Raw genomic sequence first — 18,688 nt, forward strand, 5'->3', positions numbered from 1 at the left:
CAAGCAAATGGAGGAAATATCAGCTCCCACACACAGCCCTGTAATCTTGCTTACAGAAAGTAAAATTTTAAATATGAAGGGCATTTGCTTTGAGTTCATCTGATTCTTGGTATTTGACTTCATCACGTCTTGCCTTTCTGACTTGGTTACATTTTTATTTGAAAGTTAATAAATTAGGCAGCCATTCATATGGCACACAGGGGGTGGTGATGGTGTTATGTAAACTACCAGCCGCTGTATACATTCATCTGTGTCACAGATGGAGTTACGACTGCTGACCCTACAGTGCCTGTAAACGTACCTCACCCTCCTCCTATATTCCAGAACATTCCCACTGGCTGAACATGCTGTGAGGGGACGGGATCCTGGGAAAAACTGTGGGAACTGGCAGGTAGCAGCAGGCCTGTGTTCCAGGTTTGCCTTTGGAGACACAGATTAAAAAAATAACTAGTTTTGTTTTGTTCCAAAAATGAAACACATACATAAGGGAAAAAATTCAAAAAAACATAAAAGGACACAGCATAAAAAGTGAGTTTTTCCCCACATCTGACCCCCAGTCCTTCCCCCCACAGAGACAACCACTGTACTTCTGTATGTAACCAAGCTGAAATATTCACCACAGTTTTAAAAAATTAGTCAGTCTGACTTGTGTTTTAGTTTTCACTTAAAATTTTGCCCCTTTTACAAATGCTACAGAACGCAATGCACTGATATATAAAAATAGTCAAAGCCACTTGGGATCAATATCAACAAATATTTAACAAGTGCTTTCAGTGTACAAAACATTGCCTAAGCAAGCCATTTCTAATGAGGATTTCACACATATATATTTCCTAGTTTTCTGGTGTATAATCAACTAATCTAATTTAATGTCTTTGTACTAAACCCTTTTCTCAGAAACCAAGATCAACCCTTCCTTGGCCCCCACCTCTACCCCCTTGTTTATCTTCTCATCCTTTCACACGTTCTTTGATTGGAGGTCTGTTTTAAGGCCGGACATCTGAGTGGGTGGTTCATTCATGGCCAGAGTACTATCTCTCGTACCTTCTCCAGATGGACCGGCTCAAGGATCTAATATTCCCCAAAGAAATAAAACGTTTCTAAGTTGAAGAAGAAGAGGAGCTCAATGTTTTGTGCTCAAAGATACATATATGTTGAAGGATGGGAGATGGTCCATGACAGAGCTGATGTCCCCACCCACCTCTCGTCTGCAGTGGAAACACCCCCCACTCTGTACCCCACAGGAGCACTCTGGGCCAACTGAAGATGGGAGACCCCCAGCCCCTCTCTGACTCCAGCCAGCAACATCTGTATGTCTTCACTCCAGCTGGCTGGCCCAGCTGCTGTGTTGTCAGGAGAAAGTTATGAGTCGCTGGTAAGGGATTTGAGACAAGAGTGGAATTAAATCATCTCTTGGGGTCTGTGTGTCATTGGCAATTGAGCCTTAGTAACAAGCCAGTGGATGACATGCATCCCTAGAAAGGCCACACACCAGAGCTGAACTGTATCCCACACTTCAGGACCTTCCGTGAGCCTTACAGAGATGGAAGAGGCTGGGCAGTATGCACACGGGATATTCCCAGCCCAGAAGGCTTCTGGTTACTGCCCATCATGCTCATTAGGTTGTGCCATCTCTCTCCTTGCATATACTTTTTGGCTACTAACCTGTAGCCCCTACAAGCTGCTCAAACTGGGATCCTGAATGAATGAAGCCTGGTCAAAGCCCAACAACATCTTCTTTGATCCTTGGATTGCAGGCATATTATTTCATCTTAAGAGCTTGAGTCAACAGGAAGATTGTGCTGGACCACCTGTGGTTTCCTGCTGTAAGCAGTGCTTCCCCAGTATGTGGGAGAAAGGACTTATCAGAGGATCCAAGAATCATCAACAATCAGCCTCTCTACTGGGACTTTCGATGTTGTCTAGTCTAGCCCCACATCCAATGTCTGACTCCATGCACAATATTCCTTCCATCCCCGCATTCCTCTGGCCTTCTGGTCCCTTAGGGGAGCCAGTCCATGTTTGTGTTACTAGGACTACCAGAAGGTTCCTCCTTATTTTCAGCAGAAGTTATCTCCTCATAATTTCTGTCCACTGATCCTAGTTCTACCCTCGTAACTGTCTTCCAGGTTTTCCTTCAGATATCTGAAAATACCTCTCCTTGCCCCTTGCATCTCCTCTTTTCTTTGTTTTTAACACTGATCTGTCAGAAACTGTTCTGATGCTCTTCCTTGGATTAACATGTATTCATTATTCAATGAATAATTGTTGGGAATTCACTATTCCAGGATGTGGAGATACCGTGATTAACAAAAAACAAATGTGCCCATACAAAGCTTACATTCTAATGGAGGGAAGGGACAGACAGAAACAAATAAGAATATAAATGTAGGAACATCAATGAAGGACAAATCCATTACAGAGGTTTAGAACAAAGGCATAGAAGAAAAGGCACTGGGCTGTTTTCAGGGTCAGGGAAAGCTTGTTGAAGGATATGGCATTTTAACTGAGTTCTGAAGGACAGAAGTGAGCCAGCTATGTAAAGACTGGGATAGGGGAAGATTATTCTAGGAGCAGGGAGCGGCAAATCTAGAGGCAGGGGTGAGAGTTGTGCATTTGAGGAAATCCAAACTGAGAGGTTGGAGCAAAGTGGGCCATGGTGGGATGGAACAAGACTGGGTCTGGACGGTGGATGACGCCTTTTGTACCCAGGACAGAGGGTTTCAGCTCTGTTGTAAATGCAATAAGGAACTACTAGAGTTTTATGCAGAGGAGGACATGATCTGATCCATGTTTTTAAAAGACCATCTGTTGCTGTATGGAGAGTGAAAGGATGGAGAACCAAGTGGAAGCAGGGAGGTTAATTAGGAAGCTACTGCAGTAGTCCAGGCAGGAGCTGACAGTGGGTTAGATGATCATAGGTTGTACACAGAGAAGAGGACAGATTCGACAGGTGTTTTGGTTGTAGAATCAATGTCGTTGTTGTTGTTTAGACACCAAGTCATGTCCAACTCTTTTGAGACCTCATAGACTATAGCCTGCCAGGCTCCTCTGTCCATGGGACTTCCCAGGCAAGAATACTGGAGTGAGTTGCTATTTCCTTCTCCAGGGGGTCTTCCCGACCCAGGGATTGAACCCTCATCTCCTGCATTGGCAGGTAGATTCTTTACCATCGAGCCACCAGGGAAGCTAGATGTTACCTCTCAGTGCTGTGAACTCGCGTCATTTCCTTTTACATTTACATGCTTTCTACTTTGCTACAGCTGCTCGTGTACTATCTTCTGTAGCAGTAGTGGGGCTCCTCAAGGGCAGAACACACAGCTGACCTATGACCTGGGTCTCCCCTGCCACCCCTGCCTTGCTTGCTCATATCAGACTCCTGAGAGAATGAGTCAAGGTGGAACCACCAACAAAGGCAGTTTCTTATTTTACCTTCAGTGCCTACACACTTGTATGATATTTTCCTCATGCCTCATGTTCTTACAGGTAACCCCCAAAACATTAAAGAAATAATCCCCGATGTACAAAAACTATGCTCCTTTGAAGTAAAATTACTTGCAAAACATAGGAAAATGACGAATCACGACCCTCAACCTTCAAATACACCTTCTGTGTGAGTAGAGGGGGAGGCATCCAAATGTCCCTCACTTCCAGATGAGGCAGCAATGCCCGGGGGGCAGGGATCATCTTGCCCTCCTGCTCTGGAGCACTTTGCTCCCTCCTCACTGAAGATTCCGGAGAAGATTTGGCCTTTCCTGCCCGTCTCAGTGCTGCTGGAAAGGACCGATTATTAAATCGATTAACGCGAGGAACACACTGCCTGTTCTCGCCTAGCACTTCGGAATGACTTTTCTGTTTTTGCTCTTCGGAGGGATGACAATTGTGTTAACTGAGCAGGAAGACTATTGCTATTAGGGTAGGAAATCATTCTGCTTTAGTCTTCTCTTTAGTGATTCAGAGTGAACCGGTGGACTCTCCCTTTCAAGAAGTTCATGCATTATGCCCTCTCCTTGTGTTCCATGGCTGTGTTTTTTTCCATCTCACTGTTCAGACTTTAGAATCCTCACCAGGGAAAGCCTGGGTGACCCAGAGGCACCTCTGTGCTTTCCAGTAACCAGGCAATGAGGAGCTTTCAGAACCATCTGTGTATTTCCTTTGCCTCCTCCACTTCCTCCCCTGAAAGGTGAGCCTGCACGTGCAAGGTTCCTGAGTGACCAGCCGCCCCGGCATGCCTGCTGGGCTCAGCCCAGGTCACACATTCGCTTTCTCTCTGATTTATCACATCCCTTTCGTCTAACCCTCAGTACTTTAATTTGGTTTCTGCCTGTCACCCTCAAGCTTATTGAATAATTTCACTTCTCCTCTTGATTCTGGTCTCTCTCACAGAGATGGTAATTATACCGATTTGTCTGCTGGGCTATTAATTACGGGAATTGTGGCTTATTTATTTATTTTTAGACTCGGAGGCTAATTGCTGATGGCCATGTGCTGTTTTCCGCCCCCAGATAATTTGGACTGCAGCGATTAACCTGGTGTCCAGGTTACCTGCTATTAACCATCTGCCTCCATTTTATCCCAGAGTTAGAACTGATTACCATTGCGCCCGATGCCCAGCATCCCTTCTGTGAGGAAGAAAGGAGGGAACAGTGTGTAGAGGAGCCCCTCAGACAGGAGGGCAAGAGAGTATGACTTCCTCCTCTGCCACTCTGACCATTGCCCAAGATAAGAGTTGTCCTCCCAAAATCTTTTTGAAATTCAACATCTTCATTGTATCCATTAATCCTGCAACCTAGTAGTATTCTCCATGAAAAGAGAATCGCAGGTAACGCAGGTTCAATCCCCTGGATTGGGAAGATCCCCTGGAGGAGGGCCTGGCAACCCACTTCAGTGTTCTTGCCGGGAGAATCCCATGGACAGAGGAGGCTGGTGGGCTACAGTCCATGCGGTTGCAAAAGAGTCGGACACGACTGAGTGATTTAGCATGCATGCACATTTAACAAAGCAGAGAGCAGGCCCTGCCAGCCCACAGTTCCCACTGATTACAGGAACTGGAGAAAGCCATTACCAGCGTCTTCCATGGGGAAGAGAAAAATTACAGGCTACAGACAATCCTTTGGAGAAACCACCACCAAATGCACAAAGAAAGCCTTTGAGGTCTTTCCATCTGGGCTTCCCTCATAGCTCGGTTGATAAAGAACCCGCCTGCAATGCAGGAGACCCTGGTTCAATTCCTGGGTAGGGAAGATCTGCTGGAGAAGGGATAGGCTACCTGCTCCAGTATTCTTGGGCTTCCCTGGTGGCTCAGCTGGTAAAGAATCTGCCTGCAATGAGGGAGACCTGGGTTTGATCCCTGGGTTGGGAAGATCCCCTGGAGAAGGGAAAGGCTACCCACTCCAGTATTCTGGCCTGAGAAGTCCATGGACTATACAGTCCATGGGGTCCCAGAGAGTCGGACACGACTGAGCATTTAACTCAGAGAGGAAGGCATACGGTACTGCCTGTAGTTGGCTGTTCAATGGGAGGAACATCTTCGCCAGGTGAGGGGCACTGTGCCAGGTGAGCCTGTCACCTTCTGCTACTGCTGGATGTCACCACTCACTCACGAGAGCCTTGGAGCCCATCTCTACCAAGATCAGCCCTGCTCTGTGAGCATCACTCATCTGTGCAAGCCTGCCCAGTCCCTGGTATGGCAGGGAGCCTGGAAGCCTGTCGTGATGAGCACAGAACAGAGGAAATTGAGACTAGATGACTCCGTCAGCAGTTCCTAATCTCTGAATTATTCTTGCAAGCAAAGTATAACAAGATAGACAGTTTTTTCAAAAAATGAAATCAGATTACATTTTTAAATTCTATGAGAATCTCACAATACACCCCAGGGATATTAGAGAACTCCATGGGTGGATACATGCATGCTCAATTGCTCAGTCATGTCTGACCCTTTGTGACCCCATGGACTGTGGCCCACCAGGCTTCTCTGTCCATGGGATTCTCCAGGCAAGAATACTGGACTGGGTTGCCATGTCCTTCTCCAGGGGATCTTCCTGACCCAGGGATCAAATCCTCATCTACTGCATTGGCAGGCGGATTCTGCTCTAAAAGATCTCCTTTTCCTCCTTTTTTTTTCCTGTTTTTAAATCTCTTCAGAGACAGAGGAATGTAGTTCTATAGTCTCTTTATCAAAACCTTTGAAACAAGATGTGCGTCAGAAACTTAAAAATTTTTCAGATTTCAGAAAGGTAACTTGGGACATATCTCCCAGTGCAGGCAATATCTAGTAATCAACGTATTAGTGTTTTTGCAGTGAAATGTATAAATATTCATCCTAAGATAGAGAGCGTGTCATGCCACTGGAGGTCAAGTTTTGTCACCAAATGAATAGGAAAAAAAAAAACTCTTGATTTTGGGGGAAGGGCATTATTATTGTTTTGTAATTGCAAATAAAGGATTGTATACCTGTCTTTCAAACACTAATTTGCTTGTCTTTCTATAAACTGAGGGAGACATGAGGCATTTTTAAAACTAGCTCCCACCACCAAAATACTTCAACTGGATGCTGACCACCTTCATCCCATGGACGGGATTTCAGATGGTTCTATGCAGTGACCTTTAGGTCACCTTTATAAGCAATCAAGTCACTAAGTGGTAGAGGCATTTAGACAAACTCATAATTTCCTGGAACTGACTCTCAGTGCCCTTAAGGAAAACTATTTTCAGGATGTTTAGAAACAGTTCTTCATTTTGAAGGTAGGATTTCACATTAAAAACAAATGAACACTTTAGGGAGTGGGTAAGTAGTAAATAGTGCTCTCTTGACCCCAATCCAAACTGATCCTGCCCTAAGTAAATCAAGCTGGACTAATGAGTCACTTTCATATGTGTAAAGAACATGAACAAAGCCAGTAAAGATATTTATTTCAGAAAAGTGCAGCAATATCTACCAGATACCATAATAAACTGAAATAGCTTTAAATGTATGGCTTTGCAATTTCCCTCTAGTTTAATGGGACATAAAGTGGACTGTTTTTTTCCTTTTCATAATTGAAATGAATTTCCTAAAGAATATAAGAAAATTATGGAAATCCAAGAGACAATGCTTCCATCTCATTTCTGTTCTGGATGTGTCTACACACAGAGAGACAAACAGATAGTCCGCTGTGTATGGAGATTTCTACTGCTGATAAGTACCGGTCAGCAGTATCATGCTATGTGATGGAACAGATCCTGAAATTATAGCAGGTCTAAAATCAGTAGCTTGTAGTCAGATATAACCTCTACTTTTGGCTTCCAGGGTATTGGGAGAGCATCAGAGCTCATTGAAAGAGACAAGAAATACAATGAAAAATGGCATGCAGTAAACACCAGAGAATCTATTTCAAAAGTTTAGTTCAAGGAAATGATTTTTACTCCCTGATCTTACACTTCTTACCAAAAAAGCAGTAAGAATTTATAGGAGTCTGTCAGTTTCAGTCTTTTGTGCTCGGTGACATTGTTATTTGGGACTGTTATTCAGAGCTCAAAAGGAGAAACTTTCAAGTTGCTCTGAATTCTCTCTGAGCCATGTCTGCGCTGGACTTCCACTCCAAAATCGGGCACGATCACAATCTCTCAGCCACCTGAGCCTCAGCGGTATGGCTGGGAGATTCTGTTTTCTGTAAATTATACTGAGAGCAAACACAAGAGTAATTACAAGGGAGAATCATCTTGACAAAGGGCAGCCATCGCTCTGTTTTGATTTAAATCAGCTCAGGGTTTTGACAAAGGTTCATGGAAAACTCCAGTCAGTAATATCCTTCGTTTGTTCCCTTTAAAGTTACTCTGCAAACATCTTTCTAAGGGCTGGCCAAAATTGCCTTCAATTTAGTCATGTTAGTTTTGCCCTCTTTCATTTTTAATGAAATCACAAATGTATAGAAAACCAGGGAGAGTCATATGACAATAACTCACATACTCAGCACCTTGAAAGAATAAACACCAATATTCTCAGCTGTTCCCTCAGAGCTTCCCCCGACACCACTTTTTCTTTTTCTGTCATATTCTTAGAAGGAAAAAATAATCAGATACGCTACGTTCTGAGCTACGTTCTTTCAAATGAACTTTGGGTGAAGTAACAAAAAAAATCCATTCATTACTTCAGACAAATATTTGCAATTCCTTAAGCAGAGAGTGAAATGGCCCCATTTGAAAGCATCTGAAAGTCTGATCGGCATGTAATCGCCCATTTCAATGTCCTGCTCTCCAGACCCGGCCCTTCGACTGAAAATGTCCTCCGACCTTCCTCTCCTCTAATGCCCACCATCCATGGTGAACAGTTGTGCAACCTACCAAGGCCTTCTCCAAACAGAGGTCTCGCTGAGCATCCCACCCACGTTCCTCTGCAACACCTGCACCCTCCAGATAGTATTCTCCCCAACAGAATTTTAATTTCTTTTGGAAAAATAATTGTCTAGGTGTTCTATTTTTGGACAATGATCTAGAACTGTCAGGCCCACCTACTAGGACAGCAAGGTCCTGAGGGGGTGAAGAGATGTAGTTCTTTCCATCTCTGGCTGTCTCAGCATCTAGCACAGAGCCTGGCTCCTGGCAGAAAGCAGGGAACCAGTAAGAGGGAGAGCAAGTGATGGAAGTAATGAACATCAGGCAGAAAGCCAAGGAGAAATGAATGAGCCTTGGCTTCCTTTCCGAAAGCCACGTAACATAGGGACGGAGCCCAGGGCTGGCGTCCGGAGTCCTCAATGGCTGCTCAGCGTTGCCGCTTCTCAGCTGCGCTACATTTGCCAAAATGATCTCACTTCTCAGGGCCTCAGTTTCCTCAACACCAAAACAAAGCGGGTATCTGTTCCTATCACTGGAGCAGATGTTTGAGGGCAGCAATATTACAAAAGTCGAGAAGCACAGAGATGGCAGGAAGCTAGGGTGTGACATGGGTAAACATGGTTGGGATGGTGGCGGCTTTCTGAGATCAAGGGAGTTTGCCACAGTCTTTTCTGCATAGATTGCCAAGATCATGCCTGTAACTGCGGAGCCCTAACAAGTCACGAGACTGTATCTGAAACAGCCAAGAAAAGTGCATTAAATGCATCATCTCAAGCATTGATGGGGTGGAGAGAGCCTTGGTAGAAAGGAAGAAAATGCTCATAACAAAGACTTTATCACCTAAAAGACCAGACTTGCCTTCTCTCCTCCAAAGTATCATAGGTTTACAACCAACCTTTATTTTTCTAAAAAAAAAAAAAAAAAAAATTTTTTTCCTAAAAGGACTTCTGAATTCACAGCTGTTTGCCTGCTCCTTTGTGACAGTGGTTTCAGATCTAAAATAGGACACCTATTAAACACAGTCGATATTTATTACTGTACTCCACTGAATGCCATCATCCTTCTCCAAAATGTGTTGAAGTTCTGTCTGTGCCACTTCCCTTTCCCCTGACATGGGAGATTTTATGTCTCTGTTAATGGCTGAGAAGAGGAGGAGAAAAAGATCAGATGCTTTACTTCAAGGCTAGAGCTGTTTTTCTCATGTGCATAAAACTTGTATCTTCACACAACATCACCCAAGAGGTGGCCAACATCACCTGTGAAGACTGCATACAGTAGACGTTTCAACCAGATCAGCAGCTCCCAGTTGTTCCTACCTCCATGTGGGAGGGGTTCTTCCGTGGCCATCCCTGTCATGCTGCAGCCCTTGGAACAGGGAGGTCCAGGCCAGGGAAAGACACCTGCTGTTTAAACACTCCTTGATTCTTGAACTGTCCCCCTGGTACAGGAATAACCCGCAATCTCCAGCATTCAGCAAACTGGGTTTTCTGCACCGACATCCACTCCCCACCTTTTCTCTGGGCAGAGTTTCTCTACTCGGACTTGAAGGGTGTCCAAATCTGTTTATCCTCTCAGCTCCTGAAACAGGCAGCTTTGTTTTCACCCTTCATCACAGACAATGTTCTCCATGATGTATTTATTTTAAAACATCACTCTTGAGGGGGCTGCCAGCAGGCAAGTGGCTCTGCTTAACACAAAGGTGTCACGAGCTCATCTATACTTCCTAAAGCTGTGGTCAAGAAGCATTTGAATCTTTCTACCACCTTCAGCCTGCAATCACCGGGCCATAAAGTGGAATGAGCCTTTGCATGCCTACACATTTGCATGCAACTGAGTACTCCTTTTATAGATTTTTTTTTTTTTAATTACTGAAGCCATTAGGAACTTTCAGCCACTCTGTCCACCTAAGCACAGATGTGTCAACCTATATCCAACTATAATCATTAAGTGCAGTTTCCATTTATGCCAGCCTGTCTCTCTTTCCAACCTTCCTTCTGTTCCTCTTTCTTTGACATGCTAGGAAGGATATCCACTTTGGCATCACATAGCCCTGGCTCAACTCAGGTGGTGCTAATGGTAAAGAATTCACCTGCCAATGTAGAAGATGCAAGAGACACAAGTTTGATCCCTGGGTGGGGAAGATCCCCTGGAGGAGGAAATGGCACCCCACTGCAGTATTCTTGCCTGGAAAATCCCACGGACAAAGGAGCCTGGCAGGCTATAGTCCATGGGGTCACAAAGAGTCAGACACGACTGAGGGACTATGCATGAGCCCTGGCTTGGTTTCCTGGCTTTCCCCTTTTACTGATGCACTGTAAATATTGACTGGACATGTTACTTATCCTTTGTGAGCCTCAGTTTCCTTGTCTGCACAATGGAGAGGATATGGCCTGTCTCTCTGGATTGCTGTGATATTTAAATAAAATAACATGCATGTGTGTCACACCTAGAAGGTGCTCAATAAACTTTCACTTCCACACCACCCTTTCACCAGTGTCCACACCAATGTTTTCCTTTGCACTTGTGAGAGTGCTGTGATTCACATTTTTAAAATCACACGTGAGCTGTGCCATGTGAGACAGACTCTCCCTCCAGAGAGGAAGCTTAGGGGCTGGAAGGAGGATGGGAGGGATGGAGGAAAGGAGCAGGAGGAGAGAACTGCTTCTCCCACTGAAGACACAGAACTCCAGTTGTTAATCTGAGAACTCAAAGAATCCCAAGAAAAGCTATTAAAAGGCAATTTTTAGTATCTCAACTGAAGAATGAGCAGATGTTTGTGGAGGGCTATGATTTTTTATGTGCCTTATCTCACAATCTTGAGAAGCGATTTTAGCCACTTTCGTGGTGAGGAATCCAAAGCTCAGAGATCTTCAGCGTCTTTCCAGAGGTCCCAACTCGTGAGTGGAGCAAAGGCGTTCAAGTTCTGTGTTCCTGCCTTCTGCTCCCACTGCCTCCCTATATTATTAGCCATCATTTCATTTCAAGGAAAAGCTTTTACACCAGCTTCAGTTCAGATTTTTTTTCGAGATAGTCATGTAGTAAAGACAAAGATGAAGAGGTCAGAAAGCTGGTCAATAAAAGTGAAAATGTCATCAGTAGAGGAAAACCTGACTAAACTCCAAATGTGATTCAACAGTAACAACAGCGATCTCCTCAACCAGGTCAGAACTAGCTGAGGGCCTTGAACTTTGTCCCGATGTTGACAGTAGGCAGCGTCACAGTTCTTCGCCCCAGCCTGAGGGACTTTCCACAGTTGGTGTGCGGTCTACTGCAGTCCTCAATGAGCAAAGCTGAAGACAGCCTGTTCCATTCCTCCCGTTTGCACATCCAGAACCAGTGACACAGTATGGCCCCTTGAGTTTCCAAACCACATGCAATTTAGGGGCAACCAGGAAAGGATACTGGCTTCCCTGGTAACTCAGCTGGTAAAGAATCCACCTGCAATGCAGGAGACCCCAGTACAATTCCTGGGTTGGGAAGATCCCCTGGAGAAGGGAAAGGCTACCCACTCCAGTATTCTGGCCTGGAGAATTTCACAGACTGTATAGTCCATGGGGTCACAAGGAGTCGGACATGACTGAGTGACTTTCACTTTCAGGAAAGGATACAGAAAAAACCCAGCCCTATTCTCTTTGGAAAGAGCACCTGCTGGGTGCATGGAGTTTGTTCTGTTCCCACCTCTGTGGTCATCGCAGAGGGGGGCTAACACAATCGCCCCCAGAGCCCAACTGCATCTCCCACGGTCTGGAGCCCCAGTGCCCACTCTACCTGGACTCCTTACTCCTCCCATCCCAGCCCCACGCCTCCAGAAGGTGTCTGTGGCCTTGCAGCATCCCAGCTCAGGGCCACTCCGTGTACTGTGCTCCTGAATCACCATCACATGCTGGCAGAATCACCTAGAATTGTAATTGCTCTAGTCTTAGAGCTCAGAGGAGTTTTGATAAGCCATTATATTTTATATCCCTTCATTGTACAGGTGAGGAAGGTAGGAGTCAGTGGGGCTATGAGACTTACCTAGTGTCACACCCTCCATCTGTTAATGATGGTGTGAATTAATGATTACCTTTTGAACTTCCTGTGATGTTAGTAGAAAATGTGCTTTTTGAAAGAAACGTTAGCAAATGCTTTTCCTCACAGGAAAAAAAAAAGGGCTGCTACCATCATTTCCTCTTTATTTCTAGGCTACACTTAAGAGTTATCATCAAGAGCATTTTGCATTTGCAAGTTTCCAGATAAATTATTTTCTCATATTACCACTTACTATTAAAATGTTCACTGGGTACCAACATTCTGGAAGAATGGTTGTAACAAATCAGATGCAAGCTGTATCCATACAGCCAAGTCCAAGTACAATGATGCTACAGCTGAACACATAGACGGTACGTGGAACAGCCCACTTGGGTCTTTAAAAACAGCAATGCCCATTGACTTGCATGTATCAACAATAACTGGGGTTTCTATTTACCCCCCCTACCCTTGTCGTACAGAAGTCATTGCGTCAGTAAAAGCATGAAGCGAAGGGATGTCACAAGAACCAGAAATGGTTATGAAGTCAAAGAATGAGGTCACAAATGCTCACATCTTCCTTCTTATTAATCAGGTTAATTTCACAAGTGCCACATGACCGAGAAGCCATGATAAGCCCACCCAGCCAGAGAATTGCTCACACTTCGCCCAATACTACTTCCAATCCTCTACCCACTACTCCCCAAATCCTGCCCCAGAAAATTCTACTTGGGCTTACAAACTGGTAGGACTTGGACAAACTGACTCACAGAGAAGAAAAACACTAAATTAGTTGCCAACATTTAGGGGGAAAAAAAAATAGGAGATTTAACATACAACTCTAGATTTCTGGCTTCTTATGGAAAAGAAAAAATCAGAGAGCTGGATTTGTGGGCCAACACTGCACCGGGCCAGCACTCTGGAGCTGCGTGGCTGCTGTCCACAGGAGAGGGGCCAGCCCTCCCCCAGTGGAAACATTCCCACCATTGTCTTAGGAATGTCTTTTTTACCCATTAACTTCGTCTGCCTATTCTTAAGGTTTTCCAGTGAATTTTGTGGGTTAGAAAAGTGTTGGAATATCATGTTTTAGGGATGGTATATTTTACAGGGGTCAGTTCTCTTCGGGATAAGAATAATGGAAGGCTGAGACAATGTAGATGGAAAATTCAGGCGTAATAAGCTTATTTTTGAAGTAAATGTTTTTGTTTAGAATCCTCTTATTGATAGTCTTCCCAGGACCTAATTTTCTGGGTAGCTGATTAAGTCTAAGTCATTTTCAGCCTATACAAGCACAGTCACAGAGAGGGAAATTGACAAGAGTTTTCAGGTGCCTATAAATATGCTATATGTTGTTGTTGTTTAGTTGCTCAGTTGTGTCTGACTCTTTGCAATCCCATGGACTGTAGCCTGCCAGGCTCCTCTGTCCATGGGATTTCCCAAGAAGGAATACTGGAGTGGGTTGCCATTTCCTTCTCCAGGGGATCTTCCTGACTCAGGGATCAAACCTGTGTCTCCTGCTTGGCAGGCGGATTCTCTACCACTGTGCCACCTGGGAAGCCCCATGCTACACTTTATAGAGTTTCCAGATCACTTAAACAACCCCATAGCAGCAGCTTAGCTAGCTCAAGATGTTGAAAAGCAGTGGAAAGTTCTTATTTGTTTTTATTCTCCTGGGCTGGTACAAGTCTGTGTGCTGTGGTCTTAGCAGGGAGACTCAGCCCATGTTCAGCAGGATAGAAAATGACAATGTGATTGAACTGGGATCTCTTCACAAAGTCATTGTTTCAACAGGAAAATATATTGTCTATTTATTTACAAGAGTTAGAGCTCAAAGTTGTGTATGAAGGGAATGATACATCAAAACCTCAGCTGAAGAAAATTATAAAGCATTCACATGGACTAGCCAGGATTAACCGGGACTTCCAGAACACTTTCACCCATATGATGTAAATGTTAAAAACCTGATGATATGATGAGAGGAGGACACATAAAACAGATATTTTTCCTGGCATAGAGCCCTCCTGTAAACCTGGAGATATTTAAATAACCCATCTTAACCATGATCAGGGCAAGGTGTAAGGATTGGAGAGAAAAAAAAAAAGCCATTGGATTGCATAAGAGATTTCCTCTTCATGCGTTGCTCTTCCTGCCAGCATCTGGGTTTGAGAGTGTTGCATCAATCCATGCAATTGTTAAGATGGAAAAAATTAAAATTGGGAGATAGATTAAAATAGTGGGACTTTGTCTCATTAGCTGGAAAACATCTGTACAAAGATGGATGTAATTGTGGGAGGATACAGGCTCCTTTGTCATGTCAAGAAAAGTTAATCTTTAAAAGGATACAGATATTCTCAAAGATTTCTAAAGGAATGAGAATCGGTTGTTGAGTCTCCATTATTCTTCCGTGGCGTGCTGCAAACTCTCAGAGGTGAAGGCTTCTGTACAATACTATCATATTGCTCTTGAGCCCTTGGTAAAGGTTGCCACTTCCTCTTACCCGAATACTTTCTGATTGGGGTCTGCTTTATATTTTACTTAGTCCTGTGATTGACTTCTCCTCCTTAATGTTATACTGAACAGAAGCCCTGACAAGCCAAATCAGGGCATCTCAGAGCTTCCCTTTGGGTTTAGATTCTCCAGAATAGGAAGAACTGGCAAATGAATGAATGGCTAGAGCAGTGCTTTTCACCTGTCTGTAAATACACATTTGCATCTCTGGGTAATGGACTGCCCTGTGAACAAGTAATTATTTAAAGTTTAATTTTAACCTACACATCAGAAATGGAGATATGGAATGGCTTAGACTTTTCTCTCAATCTCTCTCCCTCTTTGATTTTCAAGGTAAGGCAAATTAATTAATGTGCACTTTTCAACTGAACAAATGATTAAGACCCAGCTGTGTCTGTGAAATTATCAGTTGCGATGCAACCCTTGGGGCTTTTTAATGTTTTTTTTTGGCATGAAGAAGAGACACACAGGTATCTAATATTAAATGTGTTCCAAAAACCGTCAGTTAGCAGTTTGTTTGCCAAATTAAACTTTCAAAGACATGTAAGTTGCTAAGTTTGACTTTACTACACCCCAATCTTAAATGATTGATGGACTACTGTGAAATAGCTTTGTTCAAAAAAGACAATCTTTGGCAGGCTACTTCAAAGACTTTACAAAGATAAAAAGATATCCCCATTTTACATTAATTTCCCTGATAGATCAACAGTTATTTGAAATATGCCTGAGAATTATGCAATATGTTCTGTCTTACAACTTTCCTTTCACTATATCCAGCAGCCCCACATGGGAGTGTTTCTACTTCTAATGATTTAGGAGATTTTTTTCCTACACATAAAGAGCATCTTTAAGAAAATGCAGATGGGTAGAACAGTATATCTGGCATTTTTATTCACTACTATTTCACCACGTGGCAGTATCTGACACTAAAATACACAAAGATAGGGTTTTTTCAAAGTCAACAATACTATTCAGGATGTGGTTTCAGATGCTGCCTGTAACGTTCTCCACAGAGTCTGAAAGAATCCATTTCTTTCTTTTTAAACATAGATTGTGTGATTTTATTTATGTCTAAGGTCACTATAGAATTACTGTAGAATTACATAATCAGGAGTGAAAATCTCGACTAAGGGATCAAGGGGGTAATGGAAATCATTGAACTGGGCCAGTAAGGTGTTGGGGGTCAGGTGGGGTGGTGGTGTTTGTGGCTGAGAGCATAACGCTTGAAGGGAACTGTCCTTTAGGCCAGTATGTCAGATATTCTGATTTTTCTAAAGAAGGGTAGAAACCTTCTAATTTTTCAATATTGGGGAATTATTTCAAAATTCTGAAAGATCCTGGGTTGGCCACACAAAACATGTCTGGTGATGGCATGCTGCTCTAAACCTGCTGAGAAGGAAAAAAAAAAGTATTTACATTAAAAGGGGAAAAAAAGCATTCTCAATTATCCACATTTTTTCAGAATATCATTTCATGATTGTGAAATAGTCACATATACTAGCCTCACGATTGCTCAGGGGAAAAGAACCAAGACTCTGAGTCACTGCTTTGGGAGAAATTTTGCAAAAGGGCTCCTATGCATGAGGGAGGAGGGTGCAATGGGTGATGAGACACAGGTTCCTTCTGCAAAATACCATCACGGGTATATCCACAATGGGAAAGATAGAACACAGAGGCCCCTTTCTCTAAAATTTATCTTCAAGGCTATTTGATTTTATGGAGTGGAATAAAACTGACTTGCCAAAAAAAGAAAAGAATAAAAATCCCTTCTTTGCTCTTTGGCAGGGTGAAGTAGAGAAGTAAAGTCTCCCCGCTGAACTACTATGAGGTCAGAAGCCTTGCTGCTATATTTCACACTGCTACACTGTGCTGGGGCTGCTTTCCCAGAAGATTCTGAGCCAATCAGTATTTCGCATGGCAACTGTAAGTATCCGCCTCTCTCTCACTCTCTCCCTCTGCGGGCACTTGTGCCTGCGTCAACCAGCAAAACATACATACTAAACATTTCATAAAAGAGGAGACTTGGTAGTCACTTAAACTTGTGTGGATGGCATGCATGTGGGCGTGCTAAGTCGCTTCAGTCATGTCCAACTCCTTGCGACCCCACGGACTGTAGCCCTCCAGGCTCCTCTGTCCATGGGATTCTCCAGGCAAGAATCCTGGAGGAGGTTGCCATGCCCTCCTCCAGGGGATCTTCCCCACCCAGGCAGCGCCACCTGGGAAGGTGGATAATTCAAGTCTAGTCAAACTGGTGGGATGACTGTTCTGTGACTCCAATAAACAAGTTTGTGGGGACACACTTGTGTGAGGATTTGAAACATCCCTCAGTACCTCCAGTGAAGTCTCAGTTACTACAAGGAAGCTGTGATCACGCCTAGAAACCAGCTTTGGGAGAACGTCACTGTCTTCTGGGTGTTGCCAGGACTGCACATTTTCATAGGGTAACTAATAGAGGCATTGTTACAATAGAAGAAGACTGGGACAAAAATTAACTTAGAAGTATATCATTGCAAGACTTAAAGTGCTTCTGAAATCACAGTAGACCTATTTTAACTGTTCATAACTTTCTTTTGATCTCTGCTTCAATATCAAGGGTAGAAAGCACCATGATGAAAAGGTCAGTTGACCCCTCAAAAGAGGATAATTCTACCTGTGTGTGGAATGAAGTAGACAATTGACTACTTTTTTTCCTTTTCTCCAAAAGATAAAATATTTTATCACAGTAAAGGGGAAAGCATTTTACCCAAATATCTATCTTCACAGTAGTTATCCTCAAACATTGAATGAACCATTAAAAAGGTATTTGACAGTAATATTAGGATACTAACGCCATCCACCCAGCTTTCTGCTGGACAGTCTAGGTTGTAAAAAGAAGTAATTTTACATGAAGGTGAGGTGGCAAGGCTTTACACCTCTAATTAAGAACAAAAGTTAGGGTATGACTAAGGACCAAACTGTGTAGTTTGAAATCACCATTCTTGAAGTGGCGTGCATGCGTGCCAAGTCACCTCAGTCGCATCCAGCTCTTTTGTGAACCCATGGACTGTAGCCCACCAGGCTCCTCTCTCCATGGGGATTCTCCAGGCAAGAATACTGGAGTGGCTTGCCATTTCCTTCCTCCGCCTAACTCAAGATACTAAACCTTAATAAGCATTTATCTCCATTTGAGATAAGTTTTCTATCTTTGGTGCCCCTGTGCAGAAGAGACCCCAAATGAATAAATAAATAAGAAAGAGACCCCAAATATGCTTCTGAAAACCATACTTCAGTGGACACTCAAATCTTTGACAGGACAGAAACGGGAATTAATTGTTTTAGCAACTTCCTTGATGAGTGGGTGGATAAAATTGCAGAGCAGTGGAAGGGAAAGTACAAGATAATCCCATACCAAGCATGGTTGTGAGTAAGATATGTTCTCCAATAAAAGTGAGTCAGACTCAGAGGCTACAGGGGTTTAAGGTGTATGATGGGTCGGAGCATTAATCTATGAATGGATTTTGAGTCATTATTTATATTCCTCTCACCCCCCAAAACAACTGCCTTTTAAATGTGACTCATCTTTTTTTCCCCCTTAGTTTCTCTGAAGGACTGCCAGTGCTCTGGAGATCATAGGTTTAAAGGCAGAGAGATTTTTGAGATGTAGGTATTTCCAAAGGTCAGGTATTAGTACAAATTGCCTACTCTCCACTGAGGAGAACTGCAGAAAAGGAGAAATACGCTCGCTGACTCTCCAGGTCAGGGAAAATTCCAGATCACCCGACTGGCTACACTCAGTTTGACCTGGTCCTGTCAAAGCCCCCATTTCTGTGAGATTAGCCAATTGCTTAACTCGAGAGTGAACTTCCCACCGTTCCTCGAATGC

General features: G+C 43.6%; 1 protein-coding gene across 12 annotated transcripts in view; it reads left to right on the forward strand.

Moving 5' to 3' along the window:
• SEMA6A (semaphorin 6A) overlaps positions 1-18,688 on the forward strand; it is a 133,611-nt gene that overhangs the window by 51,206 nt on the left and 63,717 nt on the right. For all 12 annotated transcript variants that reach the window (XR_014056475.1, XR_014056477.1, XR_014056476.1 and 9 more), the window contains exon 2: positions 16,612-16,749. Coding sequence is in view for 9 of the 12 variants with exons in the window: in XM_081499121.1 (XP_081355247.1) it covers positions 16,650-16,749 (100 nt within the window). In the remaining 3 variants the exon portion in view is untranslated. The remainder of the gene's footprint in view (positions 1-16,611; positions 16,750-18,688) is intronic.

The sequence above is a fragment of the Giraffa tippelskirchi genome, chromosome 6 (assembly GCF_054371585.1).
Source record: "Giraffa tippelskirchi isolate mGirTip1 chromosome 6, T2T-mGirTip1v1.2.pri, whole genome shotgun sequence".
In the NCBI taxonomy this organism is placed as follows: Eukaryota; Metazoa; Chordata; class Mammalia; order Artiodactyla; family Giraffidae; genus Giraffa; species Giraffa tippelskirchi.